The following is a 23,509-nucleotide window of genomic DNA, read 5'->3' on the forward strand; positions in this document are numbered from 1 at the left end:
CTGTAACCTGTAAACCACACATTCATCTGTGGCGAATTTCAGGTATCACATTTCTCTAGTCACCCTCACAAAATCTGCTTCCTTTGTCAGAACAAACCAGAATTTACACACTGTCAACTCACTAACATCCTAATGATGTTGCAAACGCACCAATCCTGAAACAGTACCTTATTAAATGATGAACGGAGGGCAAATTATGCCAAAAGCTTATTAAAAGGCACATTCCCGGTATAAATATAAATGTGTAATTTCTTCACTTACTTTGTTGAAAAGCCACAGTAATCCTCATTTCACCAACTACCAATGACTCTCAAAAAATATCATTCCATTGGAAAAATCTGGAGTTATTCATGTATCAAAGTAGATAAAGAAGCTCTGCTTGTCTACCATAAGGCAAAATACTCTTCTCTTTGTGTGTTATCATTTGCCAAAATCTAGTTCGGATACCTCAAACTTCTGCGATATGAGGCTGATGCATAATATCAATTTTCTCAAGATCAGTGATAGACCAAGACCTCCTACCAAGTCTAAAGAAAAATTCAGTATGTTAGCTACATTTCATATGTAGCAATATATGGTCCAATATGCACCAAACACAAATTTATAGTGACCCTTCACTGCAAACTTTTTGAATTTTATGCAGTGTGTTACTTATATGCGAAATATCACAATAACTTTGGCCATTAATGAAATGTTATGCACTTCATTATGAAGCTGACATACAAAGCTATAACTGATGTAAAACCCAATTTTTTTAACAAATGGTTTTTTGTTTAACTCATTTGTGAAAGATTACGGGGTGGCCAGTGTGAGCGCACCATTCTCACGGAGAAGCGCATCAGTCACCAGCTCGCTGGAAACTGACAGAATTGTCTGAATGAGGCCCATCACAGATATAAGCCCGTGCTCGTAACTGGTGAGAAGCCACATTGGTAGTTCCCAGAACTGCGGTAATGGACTGAAGGTTGTCTCTCCACTAACACACAAGCAAGGATGGCAGATATTCAAGAGTCCACATGCGATACCCATGAAAGCGAAAGGCCAAAGTCACAGTAGTAAGTTGATCAGCAACAAGATGACAAGGAAAGTTAAAAAAGACAATGAATGGAGTAACATTTACAATGAACCAAATCACAGAATAATAATCACAGTATTTCTAGGTAAACATATGTCAAACTGAAAAATAATTATCTTCAGAAAAAGGTAAAATGTGTACTAATTAATCATGAAGGAAACTGTTGTAATTTTATGTTTAATACTTCATTCTGGATTACAATTCTGATGTCCAGACCATAGGCTGAAGAATCCCACAGTTCTAATGCATCTACATTCACAAGAAGTATGGTAATCAAGTCTTAATTATCACATAAGAAAAATAAAGATAAAAAATTAATTTTTTGTTTGTCTGCAGGTATGTGTGTGCAGTCCTTGTACAAGTTGAAATGCTGATGCCACTGTACCATAATATGCTGCTAAAGGAGCCAAAAAAATGTTTGCAGCCCATTGATTTATTTATTTATTTATCTTACAGCCCGAAACATGTATTTAACATGCATGGGCAATGTTATAATAATTACATTTCGATTATTGATACACAATATAAATAGATTACCAGCTATTAAGTAAAAGATCATTTAAGTGTATTTAACATAGCATTCCTGAGGTCAAATCATGTCAGCACCATACTGTATGGGCACTTCAATATAAGCCATTTTTTTAAACTCATTTTTAAAAATTCTACCAGAAAGCTGTTTCAGGTTGTTTGGCAGAGAATTATAAAATATTGCTCCCTTAATGAATGGGGTATTTGTTGTTAGATTCAATCGTCTGCTCACCATGTGAAAGTCTGATTTGTGTCTTGTACTGTAATCATGGATTTCCATATTCCTGTCTGTCACTCTTTTGTCTTTTTTCACTAATAATATTGATTGAAACATATATACTGCATAGATAGTCATAATATTAAACTTAATAAACAGGTTTTTACATGAAGTTCTGGGTCTTACTTTTTCCATAGTTCTTATTACTCTTTTCTGCAATACAAATACCCTTTTTATATTGTATTGGCTACACCCACCCCACAATACAATTCCATAAGATAGATGGGGATACACCAACCCAAAATACGCTATTTTTATTGCTTCGATATCTAAATATTGAACTAATCTCCTTAGTAAATACAGACTAGATGTTATTTTACCACAGACATGATCTATTTGCTGATTCCAAAAAAGTCTGTCATCTATATATATCCCCAGAAATTTACATTCTGAACAGGTATTTTCCTGAATGTCCTCATTTACAACAGTATTTTTATTTGAGCCACTTGTCTTAAAATAAATTAAATTAGTTTTGTTAATATTGACCCTCAGGTTTTCTTTTTCAAAATGTGTTTGGGCTTTTTCAACAAAATTCTGTACCACTGAATTTAGGTCATCATTACTACGTGCCCAGCAAACCCCAGAGGTGTCATCAGCATATATAGTAATATGATGACTGGTGTCTAATACTTTTGGGAAATCATTCACGTAGCAAATAAACAAGAAGGGGCCCAAGATAGAGCCTGGTGGCACACCAAAATTTATATTTCTTATCTTTGATCTTCTTTTTTTGATTACCTCTCCATTATCAAACACAACTTCTGTGCATTGTTGTCTATCTTTAAGGTAAGATTCTATTAAAAGGAACAGTTTCCCACTGACACCATTATAAGCAAGTTTACTTAAAAGAGCGCCATGATGGACTCTGTCAAACGCTTTGAAAAGATCTAAAAACACTCCTGCCGTTTCATAACCCTCATTTATTTTCTCCGTGAGACAGTGTACAAACTGTGCTGCTGCAGATATGGTGCTCCGATCACTTCTAAAGCCGTGTTGGAAATCTCCTATTAAGTTATTTATATTATAGTGCTCGATTAAGATTTCTAGCATTATTTTTTCAATTAATTTACCAAACACTGAGGTTAAGGCAACTGGTCTGTAGTTCTGTGGTTGTTTTCTTTCCCCTTTTTTATATAAAGGTTTAACTATAGCAAGTTTCAGTTTCTTCGGAAACACACCTTCTTCAAGTACACAATTTATTAGATGGACTAATGGTCTGGCTAACTCACCCTTGCATTTTTTCAGTAGAAAAGGAGAAAATTCATCCCATCCAGCTGATCTTTTATTTTTTAGGCTGTAAATTAGCTGTGTTACATCCTTGATGGTTACTGTAGGTAGCTTACAAGAGTCCCGTTCTTTTTCCTTATCATATTTAAACTGCATCTCCTGTTTCATGCAAGTATCATTTTCAATAGCATCTATAAAGTAATCATTAAATATATTGCTAACTATATAAGGATCAGAAAAATTATCATTATGTATACTTAACTCTATATTATTAATTTTAGTTTTTGAATCAGTGTTCTTCATATCATTAACTACTGCCCAGCATGACTTTGAGACACAGTCAGAATTTCTGATCTGTTTACTAATATGTTCTACTTTCCTTCTCCTTACTTCCTTGCGATACCCATATTTATATTTTTTATAATCCTCTTTATATGAATCAAGACTGGTTTCTCTGTGTAGCTTATACATATACTTCATTCCTTCTTTGAGTCTTTTCGTTTTTTCATCCAGTTTTACACGTTTGACTACTGGAGGTTTATTTTTATATACATTGATCTTCCTTGCCAGGATAGTAATATCAATATGCCTAGTTAAAATTTTTACAAATACTTCCCATTTGCTGTCAACTCCCCTTTCTCTATAAACTGATTCCCAAGATTCTTGACCCAATGTTTTCTTTAGCAAGGTGATGTTGTATTCACAAAATAATCTTCTATTCCCATAGTTTTTGTTTTGTTAAGTTTATTAAGACAACCAATCACTAATAATTGGCCTAGATGATCAGATATGTGCCCGTTTACAGTCTGTGCCGACACAACATTTTCATAATTGGTCATTACATGATCTATGGAACTGCTGCTTGACTCAGTTATTCTAATGAGCACATGACCAAGTACATCTCTAATATCATAGGTTTGTATGCAGTCTTGTAAACCTTTGCATTCCTGGCAGTCGTTTAGTGTGTTTATATTACAGTCTCCTAACATTATAATATTTACTGTATTGCCACCCTTGCTTAGCTTCCTCAATTCACTATCCAGTGCTTCCAGGAAAGCCTTGAGATTACCAGAAGGGGCTCGATATATACCTACCACAATAAGTGGGACGGATACAATCATTAACTTAATTATCACTGCTTCAAAATCTTTCTCAATACAGTAATCATTAACCCATGATACTTTTTCTACAGAACTTATTAGGTTACATTTCCTTACGTAAGTAGCAACACCCCCTCCTTTATGTTCTGTTCTACAGAAAAACGATGTAAGATTATACTCCTGTAACTTATAATATTGAATATTATGGTTAGCTTTTTGATGCTCTGTAACCACGATTACATGTGGAGCTAGATCTGTAACTAAGGCCTCAAATACATCGATTTTGTTACCCAAGCCCTCAACATTATAATGCAAAAATGATACATTAGTACAATCATGATAAAGTGGAGCCAGCTAGAGTGGCCGTGCGGTTCTAGGCACTACAGTCTGGAGCCGAGCGACCGCTACGGTCGCAGGTTCGAATCCTGCCTCGGGCATGGATGTGTGTGATGTCCTTAGGTTAGTTAGGCTTAATTAGTTCTAAGTTCTAGGCGACTGATGACCTCAGAAGTTAAGTCGCATAGTGCTCAGAGCCATTTGAACCATTTGATAAAGTGGAGATGAGGATTTCAATTTGTACAACAACTGCATGCATGCACCTGCAGACACACAAACAATTAATTATATTACTTTATTTTTTGAAGTAATAATTACATCTTTATGACCAATGCTCATACAGACATACTCCACAAATCATAGTGAAGTGCATAGCAGAGTGTACTTAGCATTATATCACATGTTAGGGTTTCTTGCAGTTCCATTAGCATATGGGGTATTGGAAGAGTGACTGTTTAAATGCCTACAGTGCATCCTGGAATTAGTCTACTCTTGTCTTTACAGTCTGTATTGGAGCAATACGTATAGGGCTGAACTATGTTTGTCGATTCTTCACTTAAAACTGGTTCTTGAAACTACGTAGATTTTTACAGGCTAATTGGAATCTTTTTTTTTGAGTGACAGACAACTGAAGTTTTTCAGTATTTCTGTGACACTTGCATGTGAGTCAAACAAACCCATAACCATTTGTGCTTTCCTTCTTTGTATATCTTCTGTATCTCCTGTTGTTCCTGTCTGGTATGGGTCCAACAAACTTAAGCAATATTTTGCGGTGGGAGGATGGACTGCATTTTCTCAGTATCCTGATAGTGAACCAAAGTCTGCCACCTGATTTACCTACAGCTGAGCATAAGTGATCATTCCATTTCAAGTTTCCACAAACTGTTACATACAATTGTATGAGTTGACTGATGCCAACTGTGATATATTGATACTGTAGTCACAGAGTACTACCTTTCTATGTTTCATGAAGTGCTCAATTTCACTTTTCTGTACATTTAAAACAAGCACACAAGTTCTGACATAGTCTGGAAGTGTCTAATATAGTGTTTCACCTCCTTCTGAAACAATGCACCTCAACTGGTCTTCAGTTAAATAGTGGCCATAGAGTATTCGAAAATTTAATAGATCATGTAGTGCTAAGTACTGTCTTGTTGTAAGTCTGTTCTAAGATGTTTCTGACTGAAGGTAAAATGGCACAATATTCATCTCAAGAACAGTCAAATTGGCTGTCACTAGCATTGCTTAGACATTCACATAAGTGTTTCCAGTTGCCCACTACCACATTTCTGGATGTGTACTTTGGTTCAGCTTTTGAAAACTTCTGGAAAGGCCTGTGTGGTTAAGAGGTTTAGCATTGTCATAATTTTACTTTTTACATGAATCTCGTCAACTGATCAGATTTGCTGAAACCCCCAACTGGACTCTAACCAAGGGGGGGGAACCAAGAAAGCACCCATTGTTATGATACAGTTCCCACACAAAAAGGGAAGGCAGTGTTATATTGGTACAATGTTTAGGTTTTTGTCGTCAGACTCATGACAACTACTTCGCAATTTTTTTCACATGGTAACTGAATCATCATAACAGCACACAGATCTGACATCTATATTCGTACCTTAAAAAACTTGGCATTGTTTGAAACATGCCTTATGGCTATTTGCCCACAGTCATATTTTGGTTATTATATATCCTTATTACTTTTACGGATGGTGCACTATATAGATGATCCCAAACAAATGGAAGTAAAAGGTCTGTGTTGGATCGTTTTCCAGAAATTTTGTACAGTGAGGCTCAAGTACCACTAGAGCCACTAATTCCTCTTCAGGATAGAATAGACCTCAAAAATTTTTTTTGTCATTTTGTAAAGTTTCATCTGATAACATATGTTTAGCAACAGAAGACATCCATCTTGGTCTCTCGTATTTGTCAGTTGTAGCAGCACCTGATGAACCTTATAAATGAGTCCTTCTCTTTTTGCATAATTACTCATAATTCTTCAAAATATTATTGTTTTTCTGTTATAACTCAGTTCAGCAGATGAGTTGTGTTCACTAATATAAATTTTATGAAAATTACAACCAACATTTAAGTTTTTAACCAAATATGCCACAGTAGTTTCAAATTAATTACAATAATGTATTTGTAAGTAGTCCTCATCATATTGTCACTTCAAGGCTTAGACGAGAGCTGTTACAGTGTTATTGGCTTCAGTTAATCATTAAATCATTGTGTATTACAAATACCACAAAGAAGGAGGACCTTCAAGGATGTGGAAGTCCAAGATATACATAAAGCAAATCAGCTGCTACAAACTGCATTAATAATCAACTATCATTAAATTGGTATATGTTATTTATCCTTACTCTAGCTACATTTACCATTGTAAAATTAGCAGAAAAGGCATTTCCACAAAAAAGTCACTACCTTTTCACTTGCATTAAATAGTAAAAGTCAACTTCATGTAAGTCCCAGTCACTAGAGAAAACATAGCTGGAAATGTAACAAAGAGAATGGGCTAATGGATGGAATGCAATACTTGTAAAATTAATACATATAGGCAACTAGATTGTAAACAAATACAGAATGACATCTGAATCAGTTGGTCTTTATTTCTGTCTCAAAAACTGAACAAGGGTTTCTGACTAACTTTTAAATATGTTTCATTTTAAGTACTCAGTAATCACAGTACTCATATGGTGCATGCTGGAGAGACTAACCACCTTTAACAATTTTTTTTGTCTTCATTTGGTTAGTTGCAACAGTGATATCATTCTCAACATCTTCAACCCCGTAGTTAACTTGGTAGTAAGAATCTAAACAACACTTTCAATGCTTTCATGTAGCTTATTCAAAAGTCAGCTAATGATAACAATATTACCTTTAACAGCTTCTCTGAGTTGAGCTAAATCATCTTCATCTCGCTCAGCTACACTGAAGTCATCCTGTGCATCAACCAGGTCAATTCCTCCATCTGCAGACACCTGCAGAAACTTTTGTATGAGGACTGCACTCCTGCGCTTCAGCTCTCGGTTCTGCTTGTACCACTGCAACAACATATCAAGACAATGAGAATGCTTGGAGTTTTCATACCACATTGATTAGGCTACTGCTCGGCTTCAAGCTGCATTAAAATTACAGTAGTAATACAGGCTGAGGTCATTCTTGAACATTATCTCATTTGCTGATTTCATAGGTAGTAATAATTATCAGGGAGATACATAAAGAGATGGTTGATGTTCCCAGCATGAAGTTTATTTTTCAGAACTTTACAGTTGTGGAAAATACGCAATGAAATGGAGATTATCTGTGATCACAATGGCCCATCATAAACACTATTCTGAGTTTGAGAGGGAATTGTGGAATTTACCTCATCACTACTATTGAGAATATAATTGTGGATTAGTGATGTTATGACACAGAGGACAACAATTAATAGTTGGATGTTAGTATTAATCACAGTCTGATACATTACATAATTTCCAAGTCCAAATATTTTCTGGTATCTCTCTCAACATGTATTTTCCAATGAACCAAAAGTCTAACCTGTGAAGCTGTTTTCATTGCATCCTGCATTGCTCCTGTTTCTACATCATATTTACTCTTCAGTTTTTCATATTCATTGAACACTTGCTCTGACACTGTAACAGAAACAAATAAAATACATTGATTTATGGCATATAAAAATTTATTACAGAAATTATTTTTAAGTGAGGCTTCAATATGAGCATATGAGAAATATACAGAGGGCAATTAAAATGACATTAAAACAATTACTGATTACTTCTTACAAACAATGAAACACATTTATTCCTTTCTTTCAAACACAAGCAGTAGAATATTGATGAATACTTAATAAATTAAGAAAATAAATACAGTGACATGTTTTGTTGTCTTAGGTTACCTAATACTATATGTACGAGGGCGTACTGAAATGTAATAGCTTTAAATTTTTTATGTGAAAACTCTGAAAGTTTTTTAAGTAAAACAAATGTTATTAATGTTCTACACCTTTATTCTTCATGTCTACATATCTGCAGCTGTACGCTGCTAGAAGGCTCCAACTTGTAGCAGGTAACACAGTGGTTTGTAATGTAACTATGCCAGTGTGTGAGAAACAGTGGGCTATAATCAAGTTTCAAACTCAAAGAGTTCATCCACACAGAGCACCCTCTCCTTCAGCATGAAAATGCCATACCACACAAGAGCACTGTGACATTTACAACAATCCGACGCCTAGGGTTCACTGTCAGTGATCGTCCTCAGCAAAGTCCCAAGTTGGCCCCATTCGAATTTCATCAGTTTCCAAAACTTAAAGAACACCTTCAAGGACTTCACTTTGACATTGATGTAGAGGTGCAAGAAGAGGTGAGGTTGTGGCTCTGTCAACAAAGTCAGACCAGCTGTGTGGCTGGATTGAAGAGTTTTTAGCAAACAGAACACAGCATGTTGTTCTCAATGGAGAGACATCTACAGACGTTAAAGTAACCTCTGGCGTGCCACAGGGGAGTGTTATGGGACCATTGCTTTTCACAATATATATAAATGACCTAGTAGATAGTGTCGGAAGTTCCATGCGGCTTTTCGCGGATGATGCTGTAGTATACAGAGAAGTTGCAGCATTAGAAAATTGTAGCGAAATGCAGGAAGATCTGCAGCGGATAGGCACTTGGTGCAGGGAGTGGCAACTGACCCTTAACATAGAAAAATGTAATGTATTGCGAATACATAGAAAGAAGGATCCTTTATTGTATGATTATATGATAGCGGAACAAACACTGGTAGCAGTTACTTCTGTAAAATATCTGGGAGTATGCGTGCGGAACGATTTGAAGTGGAATGATCATATAAAATTAATTGTTGGTAAGGCGGGTACCAGGTTGAGATTCATTGGGAGAGTCCTTAGAAAATGTAGTCCATCAACAAAGGAGGTGGCTTACAAAACACTCGTTCGACCTATACTTGAGTATTGCTCATCAGTGTGGGATCCGTACCAGATCGGGTTGACGGAGGAGATAGAGAAGATCCAAAGAAGAGCGGCGCGTTTCGTCACAGGGTTATTTGGTAACCGTGATAGCGTTACGGAGATGTTTAACAAACTCAAGTGGCAGACTCTGCAAGAGAGGCGCTCTGCATCGCGGTGTAGCTTGCTCGCCAGGTTTCGAGAGGGTGCGTTTCTGGATGAGGTATCGAATATATTGCTTCCCCCTACTTATACCTCCCGAGGAGATCACGAATGTAAAATTAGAGAGATTAGAGCGCGCACAGAGGCTTTCAGACAGTCGTTCTTCCCGCGAACCATACGCGACTGGAACAGGAAAGGGAGATAATGACAGTGGCACGTAAAGTGCCCTCCGCCACACACCGTTGGGTGGCTTGCGGAGTATAAATGTAGATGTAGATGTAGAAACATTCTACAGTGACGATAACAACAAACTCATCTCTTGTTGGGAAAAATGTGTTCATCAGCAAGGTGACTATGTTGGGAAATAAATATGTAGACATGAAGAATAAAGAAGTAGAATGTTAATAACACTTGTTTTATTTAAAAGTTTCAAGATTTTTCACATAAAAAATTTGTAATTGCTGCTGTCAAACTAAGTTTTAGAATTGCAGTAAAACAAGTAGTTTTACAGAGCATTAATATTTTTTTTAACTAAAATAAATACAACTTTTGAAAGTTTTCATCTTAATCTACATAAAAACAACATGAAGTTAATTTTCTGTGCAATTCTAATGAAAATTTAAATATTCATTCCAATATGTATGTACTTTCAAAATATCAAAGACAAACTTTTTTGCAGTTGATCACTTGATACAAGTAGGAACTTGTGCAGACTTGGAACAAAAAACACAAACCTGTCTTTCACAGGATTGTTCTTCAGACACCCAGACATGCCTCTTAGACTGAGTTAAAATTACAGATAATGCTTTAACCAATAATATTCACTTGTATCAATCTTATAACTACAGCTGCTGGCATGAATTTTGCCAACACTAAATCAACTGCTAACTCCCAAGAGCACTTGAAAATTAAATCGAATTACTGCAAAAAGAACATTTACTTGGCTCCATCTTTTCCAAACTCCACAAAGGCACTCTCATAAATCTGTGAGACTAGAACCCTCAAGAGAATGTAGACAACGAAGAGGTGAACATAAAGAAAAACCAGCTTTCACTCAGATACCCACATACATAAGTTGCCTCTTTTTCTGGAAATTTCCATCTTGCACTGCATTTATATATTTTATTCATTTGTGTCAACATCTAATTACTACTCTCATTTCTATTACAATAGATTCTTTGAGTCTATAAAAAGCTAAAAATAACAATTTCAATAAAAGAGTGAACATAACACTCACCCTGGAGGAAGGACTTGGATGACACTTTTCTAACACAGATAAGGTGCTTTACTACTGAGACGGTTCTTAAAACAATGTCTAAAGTTTATCCATAAAAGTAATTGTTATTTAATACATATGTCCTGAAACCATAGTTCAGCAGAAAGAGCAATTGTATAGGTAAGAATAGCTCAGTAAGGTACTGATTACTCATTATGGAACCATGCTACTTGTAATAGAATCCAAAGCTGCAAGGGAGGGTGGTGCACAGAATAGATAGTACTGTTCCATGTGGTGAAACGGGCTTAAGTCCACTAAGTGTTGAAAGAGTGATCAACATTTCCAACACACATTTTGTAAAATGAGGGAAAGACAACCACTTACCTATACCAGATCGATGCTTTGAGCAGAGTAACACACAACAGAAAACAGCACTGACACTAGCTTTTGAGCACTAGTTCTTTTTCCAACAATAGTACACACATTCATGCACACAACCACACAGACATCCAAATGCACACTCCCTTTTCCACGCAAGTACAGTCTTGCTGTGTTCACGAGACAGAGTGTTCGGGTGTCTGTCTGGTTGTGTGTGTGAATGTGTGTGATACTGCTGGAAAAAGAGTTTATGCTTGAAAGATGGTGTGAATGCTGTTTTTTGTTATGTGTTACTGTGCTCCAGGCACTAAATCACTATAGGAGAGTGGTTGCCATTCCCTTATTTTATGTGTTGCTCCATCCAGGAATTTCCATTACTGTAACACACATTTCGAGGTGATTGATATGCCAAACTATCTTGATGTATGTCCCCATGTGCCTCATGGCACAGCCACCATGTAGTAGTGTACACAATCTGCAGTAATGGATTTATAACCTGATCAGCAGATAATAATAATAATGGCGTCTGACAAGGGTCTCCCGTTGGGTAGACCGCTCGCCTGGTGCAAGTCTTTCGATTTGACGCCAATTCGGCGACTTGCACGTCGAGATCAGCAGATAAGTACTACCAGAAAAAAATTACAAAATTTGTTCCTGAATCATGACACTGCTACCACCATCTTGCAAAGCTTGTGGAGGGGGGGGGGGTTGTTTTTATTTCCCAGATGACTACAATAAATTCAAGGAAGCAGAAGAAAGAACTCATTAGAAAAGGTACCAGGAGACTTCATAAAGTTGAGTTACACACGTCATCTCAGACTATGATCATTGCAAAACAACAGTGGCACATTTTCAGAAGAGAGTACGTACAGGGTGTTACAAAAACGTATGGCCAAACTTTCAGGAAACATTCCTCACACACAAAGAAAGAAAACATGTTATGTGGATATGTGTACGGAAATGCTTACTTTCCATGTTAGCGCTCGTTTTATTACTTCTCTTCAAATCACATTAATCATGGAATGGAAACACACAGCAACAGAACGTACCATCGTGACTTCAAACATTTTGTTACAGGAAATGTTCAAAATGTCCTCCGTTAGCGAGGATACATGCATCCACCCTCCGTCGCATGGAATCCCGGATGCGCTGATGCAGCCCTGGAGAATAGCGTATTGTATCACAGCCGTCCACAATACAAGCACGAAGAGTCTCTACATTTGGTATGGGGGTTGCGTAGACAAGAGCTTTCAAATGCCCCCATAAATGAAAGTCAAGAGGGTTGAGGTCAAGAGAGCATGGAGGCCACGGAATTGGTCCGCCTCTACCAATCCATCGGTCACCGAATCTGTTGTTGAGAAGCGTACGAACACTTCGACTTAAATGTGCAGGAGCTCCATCGTGCATGAACCACATGTTGTGTCGTACTTGTAAAGGTACATGTTCTAGCAGCACAGGTAGAGTATCCTGTATGAAATCATGATAATGTGCTCCATTGAGCGTAGGTGGAAGAACAAACTAAAATGAGCTCTAACATAGAAATTAAGCGTTTCCGGACACATGTCCACATAACATCTTTTCTTTATTTGTGTGTGAGGAATGTTTCCTGAAAGTTTGGCTGTACCTTTTTGTAACACCCTGTATACTGGGCTGCCTTACAGACAGAGTCCTCCTGTGCCATGGACAACAGATGCATCATAGTGTGCAAGTGAAATGGTGCGGGAACTAGATACTTACTCCAAAGCTGAAGTACACGGGACAGTATGATTACTGTGGGCAAAATGTCTAAATTGAACACAGAGTCACTATGAAATTCTGGCAGTATATGGAGCAAGTGCAATGTCACATTCAATCATAGTGAAATGGTGCTAAAATTTGACCCAGACCACACAGACATGGGCGATGCTGATGGGGAAAGAAGGCCGTTGACATCAACTACGGACAACAATGTCCAGGAAAACAAGGAACTGGGTCACAGCAATTGCAGATTTTCCAATGATGAGGATGATGATTCTCAAACTAGCTCTGCAGCCAAGGAGCAAGTTTCAATCGCTGAGGACTCAAACAACTGGCAGAATGTTCCAACTGTTGTTTTCAAAGACTTGGTGATTATGTTGGATAACGGTCTCCTGTACAGGTGTCACATTGAAATGTAATGCACTATTCAACAAAAGTTACTTAAACTGTCACAATAATGTGTACCTTACTTTTTGAAGTCTCCTCATAGCATATTGTCTTTGAAGGAACAAGCAACTTTTCTGAGTTTCCAAATTTTGGCCAGTTGGCATACTTGAGTCAGCACACCTGCCGTTACTGCAGCAATTATGAATTTTCAATTCTATACAATGAAAGTGAAGCTGAAAGAGCACACACAAGTCACACAAGGTAAAAAAGATGTAAATTCTGCATAACTGCAAAAGAATGATATGCCATTAACTGGGCTCTCCGTGAGACTGTAGCAAAATGAAAGATAACCTGCAGAAAATTGATGACTGGTGCACTGACTTACAGCTCTCAAGCACTCTGAAAAACAAATCTCCACTTTTATGTGCTATTTTTATGTGAGCAACAGTTTCTTTCCCAGTGAAAATATCGTGTTGTGAAATGCTGTTCATTTCCATCTAATGAAGCCTTGACTCAAGCACTGCTTTCCAGCAAGGACGGATATGTAACAAGTATGGTTGTGCACAATTTGCATTTGCATGTAAATTGACACAGAGACAGTTACACAGTATTGTTTCTTCAGTGAAGACATTACTGATTATCAACAGTCCAATTCCAATAAAGCCATTTCAACTGAAACATTTATTGCCAAAGTATTCGGATCAGTAAAGATGAAGTAAGAATCCATTGTTATTGATCCCCATAAGCAGCAGGTGCAATGCAGATTCCCATTTTTAGCCATAAATTTCTGCCTGTCCCTTCTCTATTTACATTACGCAGCCTCACTTTTGGTCTCTACCTATCTTCTTCAAATAATCTTTACTCCACATTTCTTCAGCTTTTGTTTCCATTTACACCCCATAATAGGAGGAGGAGGAGAAGGAGGAGATTAGAGTTTAATATCCGGTCAACAGTGAGGTCATTAGAGACAGAGTAGAAGCTCAAATTATCGAAGAGTGGTGAAGGAAATGGGCTGTGCCCTTTTCAGAGGAAGGAGGAAGCATCCTGGCTTTTGCCTGGAGCAATTTAGGGAAATCACAGAAAACTTACATCTGGATGGCCGGACAGGGATTGGAACATTATCCTCCTGAAAGCAAGTACAGTGTGCTAAACACTGCATCACCTCACTTGGTCCCAATACCAGTTCCATCAACAAAGGTCATACTGGAAACAAGACTTGCAGACTGTATTAGAAACTGGACTTGGGCTGTGGGATTCTCCACATGTCCCAAAGGAAATAATTTGATATGAATGGTTTTGCAATTTTATAAAATTATCACATACTATATGTAAAAGTCACAATAGTTGCTGAAATAATCAACACTTATTGATAAAGAAATAAACGAACTGGGATGCTGTTCCGCTTTTAAACAACAAAATAAACAGCAGATAACAGACCTTTTGCTAGTTTGGAGTATTTTTCGTCCTTCTCTGCCAGTTGTTTTTGAAGGCTATCCACTGTGTTCTGTAACTGCTGGTACTTCTTCTCAAGAGCAGCATACTCCCGTGCACCTAAAACAATAGCGTATAGAAAAATATTAGGAACTCTCCACATAGAAGAACTCATACAATATAGGAAGAATGTAATTTTCAATGAAACTGCTATTTGTATTTATTTTTTGCTGGGTGCCCATCAGCAACCCACTTTATAGAAGACAAACATACTGAAGAAATATTTACTGAGGCCTTAACACATGACTTAATTTATCAATAAATTTCTGTTCATGGCTGTGAATTCTGCTGTCAGAAAACTCATGGTTTCAGGGAATTCTGGGATCTTAGTTTTTCCCTAGAAAGAAAATAAAAAAATTAAGTCAAAGTTTATCTTCTCGCAAATATTTTACTGAATAAGCACTTTAATAATGATACCAAAAGTGTCTTTAATAATTGCCAAATAAGTGAAAGAAGAACTTTAACTATGAAGTTGAAAAGGTGACTTTGGTCCTAGAATATCTTGAATTCTTAAAGTTACATTCACTGCTTTAGAAGACATGTTAACTGAAATAATCACACATAATGTGAGAAAAAACTTCATTATTCAACATTACTCAAGATTTCAGTGATAGTAATAACAGTTCTATGTGGCTGAATGGCCACTGCAAGTCAATTGCATACCGGTACCACTTTGGTCACTTGCATGTCCCTAACCTACCCAGGGAATCCTGCCGGAGAAAATGGGCCTACAGTTTAACCTGGAATCTACACATGTCATTCCTAGCGAATCTTCACAGCACTGAGGGCTGAAGGCTAGGTTAGTGATAGACTGAAATTCCAGACATATGCTTTATTGCTAAGCTACTAGGCTCTACATGTCAGAGGTATGATAATGCTGCTGTAGGAGATTTCTACCACTTCTGCAAGAGAAAAAAGATGTAGGATTTCATATAGTAAGCAAAAAAAGAAATTAAGTGTGGCTGCTAGGCAGAGATTGCTGCTGATGAGTCAAGAAAGAAGCCAAAGAAGAATTAGGGACATCCAAAAACTGACAGTTTGCACTAGAACCCTCCTCCCTCCATGGACGACCCCCTTTGTATCGCTCACAGGGGTCATGTGGAGAAGATGAGAATAATCACAGCATGCACAGAGGCATTCAGACAATCATTCTTCCCCTGCCCATACATAAATGGAATGGGAAGAAACCCTAAAATCTTATACAATGAGACGTACCCTCTGCCAAGCATTTCACAGTGGTTGCAAAGTAAAGATATAGATGATAACTGAACTGAAGCAGAGTAATTCACTGATATATCATTGTGTTTATCAACAGAAAAAAATTAAAAGAGGGCAACTTTGGGACTGTTAATTAAAAAGAGAAATGTACACAGTGAGCATCCATAAATTTCTTGCTTACGACAAGAAAGAGCTCACTGTCAGCCATATGACAAAGTTTGAAACAAGATGGAAATGATATTCTAATCAGAAAAGCTGCACCTCATACTCTGTTGAGTAACAAAAAGAACACCTCAGTGCACAAGAATTAAATTCTTTTATTTATTACTGGCTGGATGAGATGAACTATCTTGAAATTTGTTATAACTGTTTTATTTTTAATGAGATCTCTCTATTTTGTACATAATTCTGAATAGCTTAACAGTGTTTTTCCTAAACTTATGTTTTGCAATTTTGATTGTGATTTCTACATTTTGTACAGTAAAACAAACTTTTGGGATACTGCTAAATGCTACTTTCTTTGAATATATATCCTGTCATTCCTTCGGGTATGCTATATGCAGCTGAACACACTCAGTGACGTTTAGATCCCACCCAGCTAGCAAATTGTGAGGGTGTTGATTGTTATGTTTCATTGCCTGTTCCAGATAGTCCAAAGCATTTTTTATGCAAATCAGATAGGATGATTTTGTGGGCCAGTCACAGTGTGACTGGTTATCTTAGTGTTCGTCAAAACTGAAAAGAATATACACAGTAGACCCTACTGCTGATCAAAGGGTATGTCTCTTGCGTGGAAAAATTTCAAACCAGGCCTGAATGCACGACATGTGTTGGTGTAACGTCAAAATTACTTTGAAATCAATCCTGCATTACTCATGTTTCCGAGTGGGATGTGAATATCGAGTGGAGTGTGGCTGTTCGCTCAAGCTGACATGTCTGTGGGTAAAACAGCATAACGCGTGCATCTTTCATACATCTAGCTGTAAGAATTACAAAATCTACAACGCTATGTGTTACTTTTCAAAAGGACGCCTTCGTATGTTGAACCGAACAATGAATGCGACTATTAGCCTATATTTGAGACATAACTAACAATGTTGTGATCATCTGGAATACATTCACTACCCATGTCACGATAGCACGCAACGCTAGCACTCGAGGCTTTAATCTTATTTATTTAAGATTTGTGACGTCATGCAAAGGAAAAGACTAAAAGGAATTTTCTCAGTAGATTTGAGTAGATACTGCTCGTTACCTACGTACGGAGTAGCTGCACGCTGGCAAGCCTATTACAAATGCGCTAGTATAAGATTGAACCAGAATTTAACAATAACATCTGCATTTGTCTGTGAAATGCCGGTACGCAATGTGTTCGGGTTACACTGATAAACGCTTCAACCTGAATTGCAGACAGTTTGCAAAAAGTGATTCCAGATTAGGCGGCACAACCAGACTCCGTTGTTTGATAAGAAGAAGCGAAAAATCTCAATCAGCAGCTAATTTTTCGAAATATGGATGGTGCCAACTGTACCGCAGAACACCATGCGTTCTGCATGATTCTACGCAAGGTCAATCAGAATTTACTTTTAGCCTCTTCTCTGGAACTCAGGATTCCTTTGCGAGGGAGTGGCGTTCTGGTTATGTCATGAGACTCAATTTCTGTTAAAGTAAGTAAGTTGGAGTCTCGAATGTGGAATTACGTTTTATTCGCGATGACGGCTTCGTGACAGCGCGAAAAACCAGAGGGAATTTGAACTATTTACCATTGGTGAGTTTCGAGTTTGATCTCTACGTAATGTGACATGAAAATTATTTCTTGGCACAGAAAATGTATTTACTCCAGAGAATTTGGGAAATTTTTTTTAGTACGGTATTTATTGTAATATATCCGATTAACAATTATTAGCAAAGAGAAATTAATAGCACTGGTGTCAGAAATTGCTAATAGACCCCTCCAGTTTGAGTCTTAGAAGTAGTTAATTTTTTATTTGTTTGTTCCTTTTAATGCTCGTTGATGCATTTTTAGAGCACATTTCTCAAATTCGGGAGCTTATTTCGAAAATTTTAGTGCATATATCTGATATTTTTACTACACAAATGAATGCATATTTTGTTCCTTTCAACTGCATATCAGTCCGTCTTCTGTTAATGAGAAGAGGCCGACGTTTCATTTCTTTTTTCTCATTTTTTAAATCGTAAAATAGATTTCCATTTCTTTTCAAAGCTTACGTTACCGGTATGCTAGTTTTTACGACCGTAAATAATACACATTAAGAGGGCTGCTTAAAATATTTTAGTCGCCAGGCAAGTGTGTACCACAGGGCTATTTTGAAGTAAACAGTTCTTTAAACTCATACTTACATAATTAATGGTGAGCTGTGTGATCGCCTACTGGAAAATCAGAGTGTTCTGCAAACGCAGTTCATAGCAGAGAACAACGAGAAAAAAAAAACTGAAACGCTTTTGGTTTATATAAAACCATTTAGGTCAGTTATCACTGATTCCAGTAGAGCTCACTGATATTAAACAATGTCACAGTACGTCTATATGGCGATTCTCTGCGTCATTCAATAGCCTACCTTTTATTGCTTTAGAAATTTATAATGCTAGGCCCACTGGGAAATAACAAGGAAACCTTTTAATCGTCTTCCTATTGTCTTCACAGTAACATGCTAATCCCACAGGAAAAAAAAAAAACGAACGAAAATCTATATTAAATTTGCTGGCCCTTACCGAATTCCACTCTTCTGGGTACATGGATAAACTGTGAAAATCAACGAATTAGTTAATTAATCAATAGATGAAAAATAGTCTCTCTTTATTAACAACCAATATCTGAAGGAGTGCCGCAGTCGGCTACTACGGTTTAAAAGTCATGCTTCTCGCTCGAATATGTGAAGGACGTTGTGACATGCTTAACGGTATATACACTACTGGCCATTAAAATTGCTACACCACGAAGATGACGTGCTACAGACCCGAAATTTAACCGACAGGAAGAAGATGCTGTGATATGCAAATGATTAGCTTTTCAGAGCATTCACACAAGGTTGGCGCCGGTGGCGGCACTACAATGTGCTGACATGAGGAAAATTTCCAACCGATTTCTCATACACAAACAACAGCGTTTCCTGGTGAAACGTTGTTGTGATGCCTCGTGTAAGGAGGAGATATGCGTACCATCACGTTTCTGACTTTGATAAAGGTAGGATTGTAGCCTATCGCGATTGCGGTTTATCGTATCGCGATATTGCTGCTCGCGTTGGTCGAGATCAAATGACTGTTAGCAGAATACGGAATCGGTGGGTTCAGGAGGGTAATACGGAACGCCGTACTGGATCCCAAAGGCCTCGTATCACTAGCAGTCGAGAGATGACAGGCATCTTACCTCCATGGCTGTAACGAATCGTGCGGCCACGTCTCGATCCCTGAGTCAACAGACGGGGACGTTTGCAAGACAACAACCATCTGCACGAACAGTTCGACGACGTTTGCAGCAGCATGGACTATCAGCTCTGAGACCATGGCTGCGGTTACCCTTGTCACTGCATCTCAGACAGAAGCGCCTGTGATGGTGTAGTCAACGATGAACCTGGGTGCACGAATGGCAAAACGCCATTTTTTTTCGGATGAATCCAGGTTCTGTTTACAGCCATCATGATGGTCGCAACCGTGTTTGGCGACATCGCGGTGAACGCACATTGGAAGCGTGTATTCGTCATTGCCGTACTAGCGTATCACCCAGCGTGATGATATGGGGTGCAATTGGTTACACGTCTCGGTCACCTCTTGTTCCCATTGGGTCACCTCTTGTTCCCATTGACGGCACTTTGAACAGTGGACGTTACATTTCAGATGTGTTAAGACCCGTGTCTCTACCCTTCATTCGATCCCTGCGAAATCCTACATTTCAGCAGGGTAATGTACGACCGCATGTTGCAGGTCCTGTGCGGGCCTTTCTGGATACAGAAAATGTTCGACTGCTGCCGTGGCCAGCATATTCTCCAGATCTCTCACCAATTGAAAACGTCTGATCAATGGTGGCCGAGCAACTGGCTCGTCACAATACGCCAGTCACTACTCTTGATGAACTGTGGTATCGTGTTGAAGCTGTATGGGCAGCTGTACCTGTACACGCCATCCAAGCTCAGTTTGACTCAATGCCCAGGGGTATCAAGGCTGTTATTATGGCCAGAGGTGGTTGTTCTGGGTACTGATTTCTCAGGATCTATGCACCCAAATTGCGCGAAAATGTAATCACATGTCAGTTCTAGTATAATATATTTGCCCAATGAATACCCGTTATCATCTGCATTTCTTCTTGGTGTAGCAATTTTAATGGCCAGTAGTGTACTTAACAGAAACAGACCATTATCGCCACTTTGCTTCGAAAAAGAAGAAAAGAAAGAGCAGACTTCTAAGTAATCTCCTTTATGTAGAAGCAATCACAATGAATGTTACAGTGGTCGAAAATAGATGGCAACTCTGAAACATGGTACATCTTTTTGAAACGTCTTTATTATGGAAAGATTTGAAACGTCTTTATTATGGAAAGAGACATAGAACAAAATTTCAGTATGCTGCAAATCCTAACACTGAGCGTCTTCTACTCATTGTGCTCTTTCAAAATTTTTGAGAAGACTAGGCCTATCCTTGTTCACAACAATCGTTCTCTAATTTCAAGGTATAATTATGTGAGAAACAGTTTTTTTTTAGATTTTGCAGACTTCCGAAACAATATTTTCGTAAGTTATCGGTACAAGTGTTCTGGATAACTAAATTCGTAGCAAATCAGTGATTATGGTTTACAGTTACTGCCAAAGAATAGATCGTCCCACGTTCTATTCTATATCAGCGTACACCATGGTTTTTGATAATTTATTTAAGTTACCATTGTCCTGTGAGTTACATTAGCAGATAGTCTAACTAATATATTGAGTTACATGTAGTATTACTTCACAGAGTAACATATACACTGATCCACAAATGTTAATATTGGGCAACAGAGGATACGAGGTTGGTTGTCTGAACAGTACCGACATCGTCCAAAGGTCGGAGTGCGGTGCGGCTTGACATCCATGAAAGGTATGGATCCATTACTCATTCGGGACACAATAATGCAGAACATAGGCTTGAAAATTACGATTGTTTACACGGTATTGTATCCACGCGAGGCAATTACAATGATGTAATCTTTATGCGAGATGGGGTCCCGCCTCGCTTCGCATATCCTGCCTGACCGCTGTCGGCGTCAGACGGAAACTTGAAATTTCGTTGCTATGACGCCTGTGGGGTGGTTTCGAAAAGTGATACCACAAACTGGAGGAGCAAATCTGCCAAATTCTTGGAAACATACCGCTGGATTATCTGCAGAAGTCTGTTGCAAGCATCCACATTAATTTACGGAAACTGGTAGATATAGGTGGCGCTTACGCTGAATTTTAGCAATGAATAACAATTTTACCATAATAAGGAACAAATTTTTTCTTGTTTTATGAAAACTGGTTAAGTATTAAAAAGTTATAAATTATTTTTAATAGGGAATTAATTATCCCCCACCTTCCATATTTATTTGTAAATGCAGCAAATAAAATTCTCTTAATAAAAATATTGATTTGAATCACTCATCAAATGGTTGTGACTGGTGTAGGTGTCTAAGACTGTAAACATACAAGTGAAACATTGAGTATAGTGAAGTGAAACTACAAAGTATTGCGACTCAACTAAGTGGGGATGCTTTCCTGGACAGCTACACATATTTAAAAAAACTAATCGAGAACGTTGCGCTGTCTCTGGAGACATGGACACAGGGGAGGAAGTACTGGCGAGCCACATCATACCAGTCAGAAGACTGATGGCAGGGGCGCACGCCCCCACGACGCGCGCGCGCGCACACACACACACACACACACACACACACACACACACAGAGAGAGAGAGAGAGAGAGAGAGAGAGAGAGAGAGAGAGGTACTCACTGCGCTGCGAATCGACGGCGGCGATCCTGCGGCGACGCTCGGCCTCCGTGGTGAGCGTGCTCGCGGCGGTGGGCGTGCCGAGACGCAGCGACACCGACGACGTCGACGTGTAGCGCGGGATGTGCGACGTCGGCATGGTGGCGGCGGGGCGCCGGACCTGCAACACCATCCGAGGCTACACTACACTGTAGACGAACCTCCCTCCCCTCCAGGATACACAACAGACGGGCTTCCGAAAAAAAAATCGCAGACACCATACTAAAATTAGTAAGCACGAGCACAGAAGCGCTGAACCCTGGCGACGCAGCAACAGTCTTACTGCTCCATATAGACTGAAGTCACAGTACCCTCTTGGACGTCCTGCATGAGCAACAATTACATCCGTGCCACTTACAAAGGGCCGGCCAGGGTGGCCCAGTGGTTCTAGGCGCTACAGTCTGCGACCGCTACGGTCGCAGGTTCGAATCCTGCCTCGGGCATGGGTGTGCGTGATGTCTTAGGATAGTTAGGTTTAATTAGTTCTACGTTCTAGGCGACTGATAACCTCAGAAGTTAAGTCGCATAATGCTCAGAGCCAGCCAACGTTGCATCGACGCGCCCCTGTTTCCACGTCGAGTTCTCTTCACAGTTGAATGTAGGTTCACAAGGGATTATGTTCTGAATGCTCGAAATAGCCATGTCTGAGCGGACGAAGACCCTCATGCCACGCATGTTCAGGGATTTCTAGACAGGTTTGGAATTAACGTGTGGGCAGGTATTCTGGACGGTCATGTGATTGGACCATACCTCATCTCATCCAAGCTTACGTGTCCCGCATACTTAGTCTTCCTACGACACGTAATGGACCCGTTCTTGGAATCTGTGCCATTCCGGAGACATCTGAACAGACGGTATGGCGAAAGATGGATAGGCCGTGGTGGTCCAACCGTGTGGCCGCCAAGATCGCTAGATTTAACCCCTATCGACTACTTCTTGTGGGATCGTATGAAGAGCCTAATTATTGATTGGCGACTCCATGGAGTGTTCTGAGCACCACGACCAGATAATGGATATAATTGGAAGGAGAAACAGCATTGGTCGTATTTTTTTGTTTTATTATCCGCAAAATCGATTTTCAGTCACTTAGTGACCATCCTCAGTGCTGTAATATACAATTAAAATTGGTAGGCACTGGTATCAACAAGCTTAGAGCACTGAGGATGGTCACTAAGTGACCGAAAATCGATTTTGCGGATAATACAAAAAAAAAAAATACGACCAATGCTGTTTCTCCTTCCAATTATATCCAAAAAGCCTAATTTATGAGACACCTGTAGAGACAGAGGAAGATCTGCTGGCACGAGTTCTGGCCGCTGCACAAGACATTGAAGATACACCAGGTGGGATGGAGAGAGTGTAGCAGAACATGCTTAAGAGATACATGTGTGTAACAACGTTA

The 23,509-nt window shown here is 38.7% G+C and overlaps 1 protein-coding gene across 1 annotated transcript in view; it reads right to left on the reverse strand.

The window, feature by feature from the left end:
* Positions 1 to 22,217, reverse strand: part of LOC126175678 (shootin-1-like) — a 54,536-nt gene extending 32,319 nt beyond the window's left edge. Inside the window, exons 1-4 of the mRNA XM_049922604.1 lie at positions 22,072 to 22,217; positions 14,824 to 14,937; positions 8,090 to 8,184; positions 7,425 to 7,590 (exon numbers count right to left, since the gene is read on the reverse strand). Of these exons, the coding sequence (XP_049778561.1) occupies positions 7,425 to 7,590; positions 8,090 to 8,184; positions 14,824 to 14,937; positions 22,072 to 22,207 (511 nt within the window). The 5' untranslated portion in view covers positions 22,208 to 22,217. The remainder of the gene's footprint in view (positions 1 to 7,424; positions 7,591 to 8,089; positions 8,185 to 14,823; positions 14,938 to 22,071) is intronic.
* Positions 22,218 to 23,509: the final 1,292 nt, after the last annotated feature.

This window comes from Schistocerca cancellata, chromosome 3, assembly GCF_023864275.1.
Source record: "Schistocerca cancellata isolate TAMUIC-IGC-003103 chromosome 3, iqSchCanc2.1, whole genome shotgun sequence".
In the NCBI taxonomy this organism is placed as follows: domain Eukaryota; kingdom Metazoa; phylum Arthropoda; class Insecta; order Orthoptera; family Acrididae; genus Schistocerca; species Schistocerca cancellata.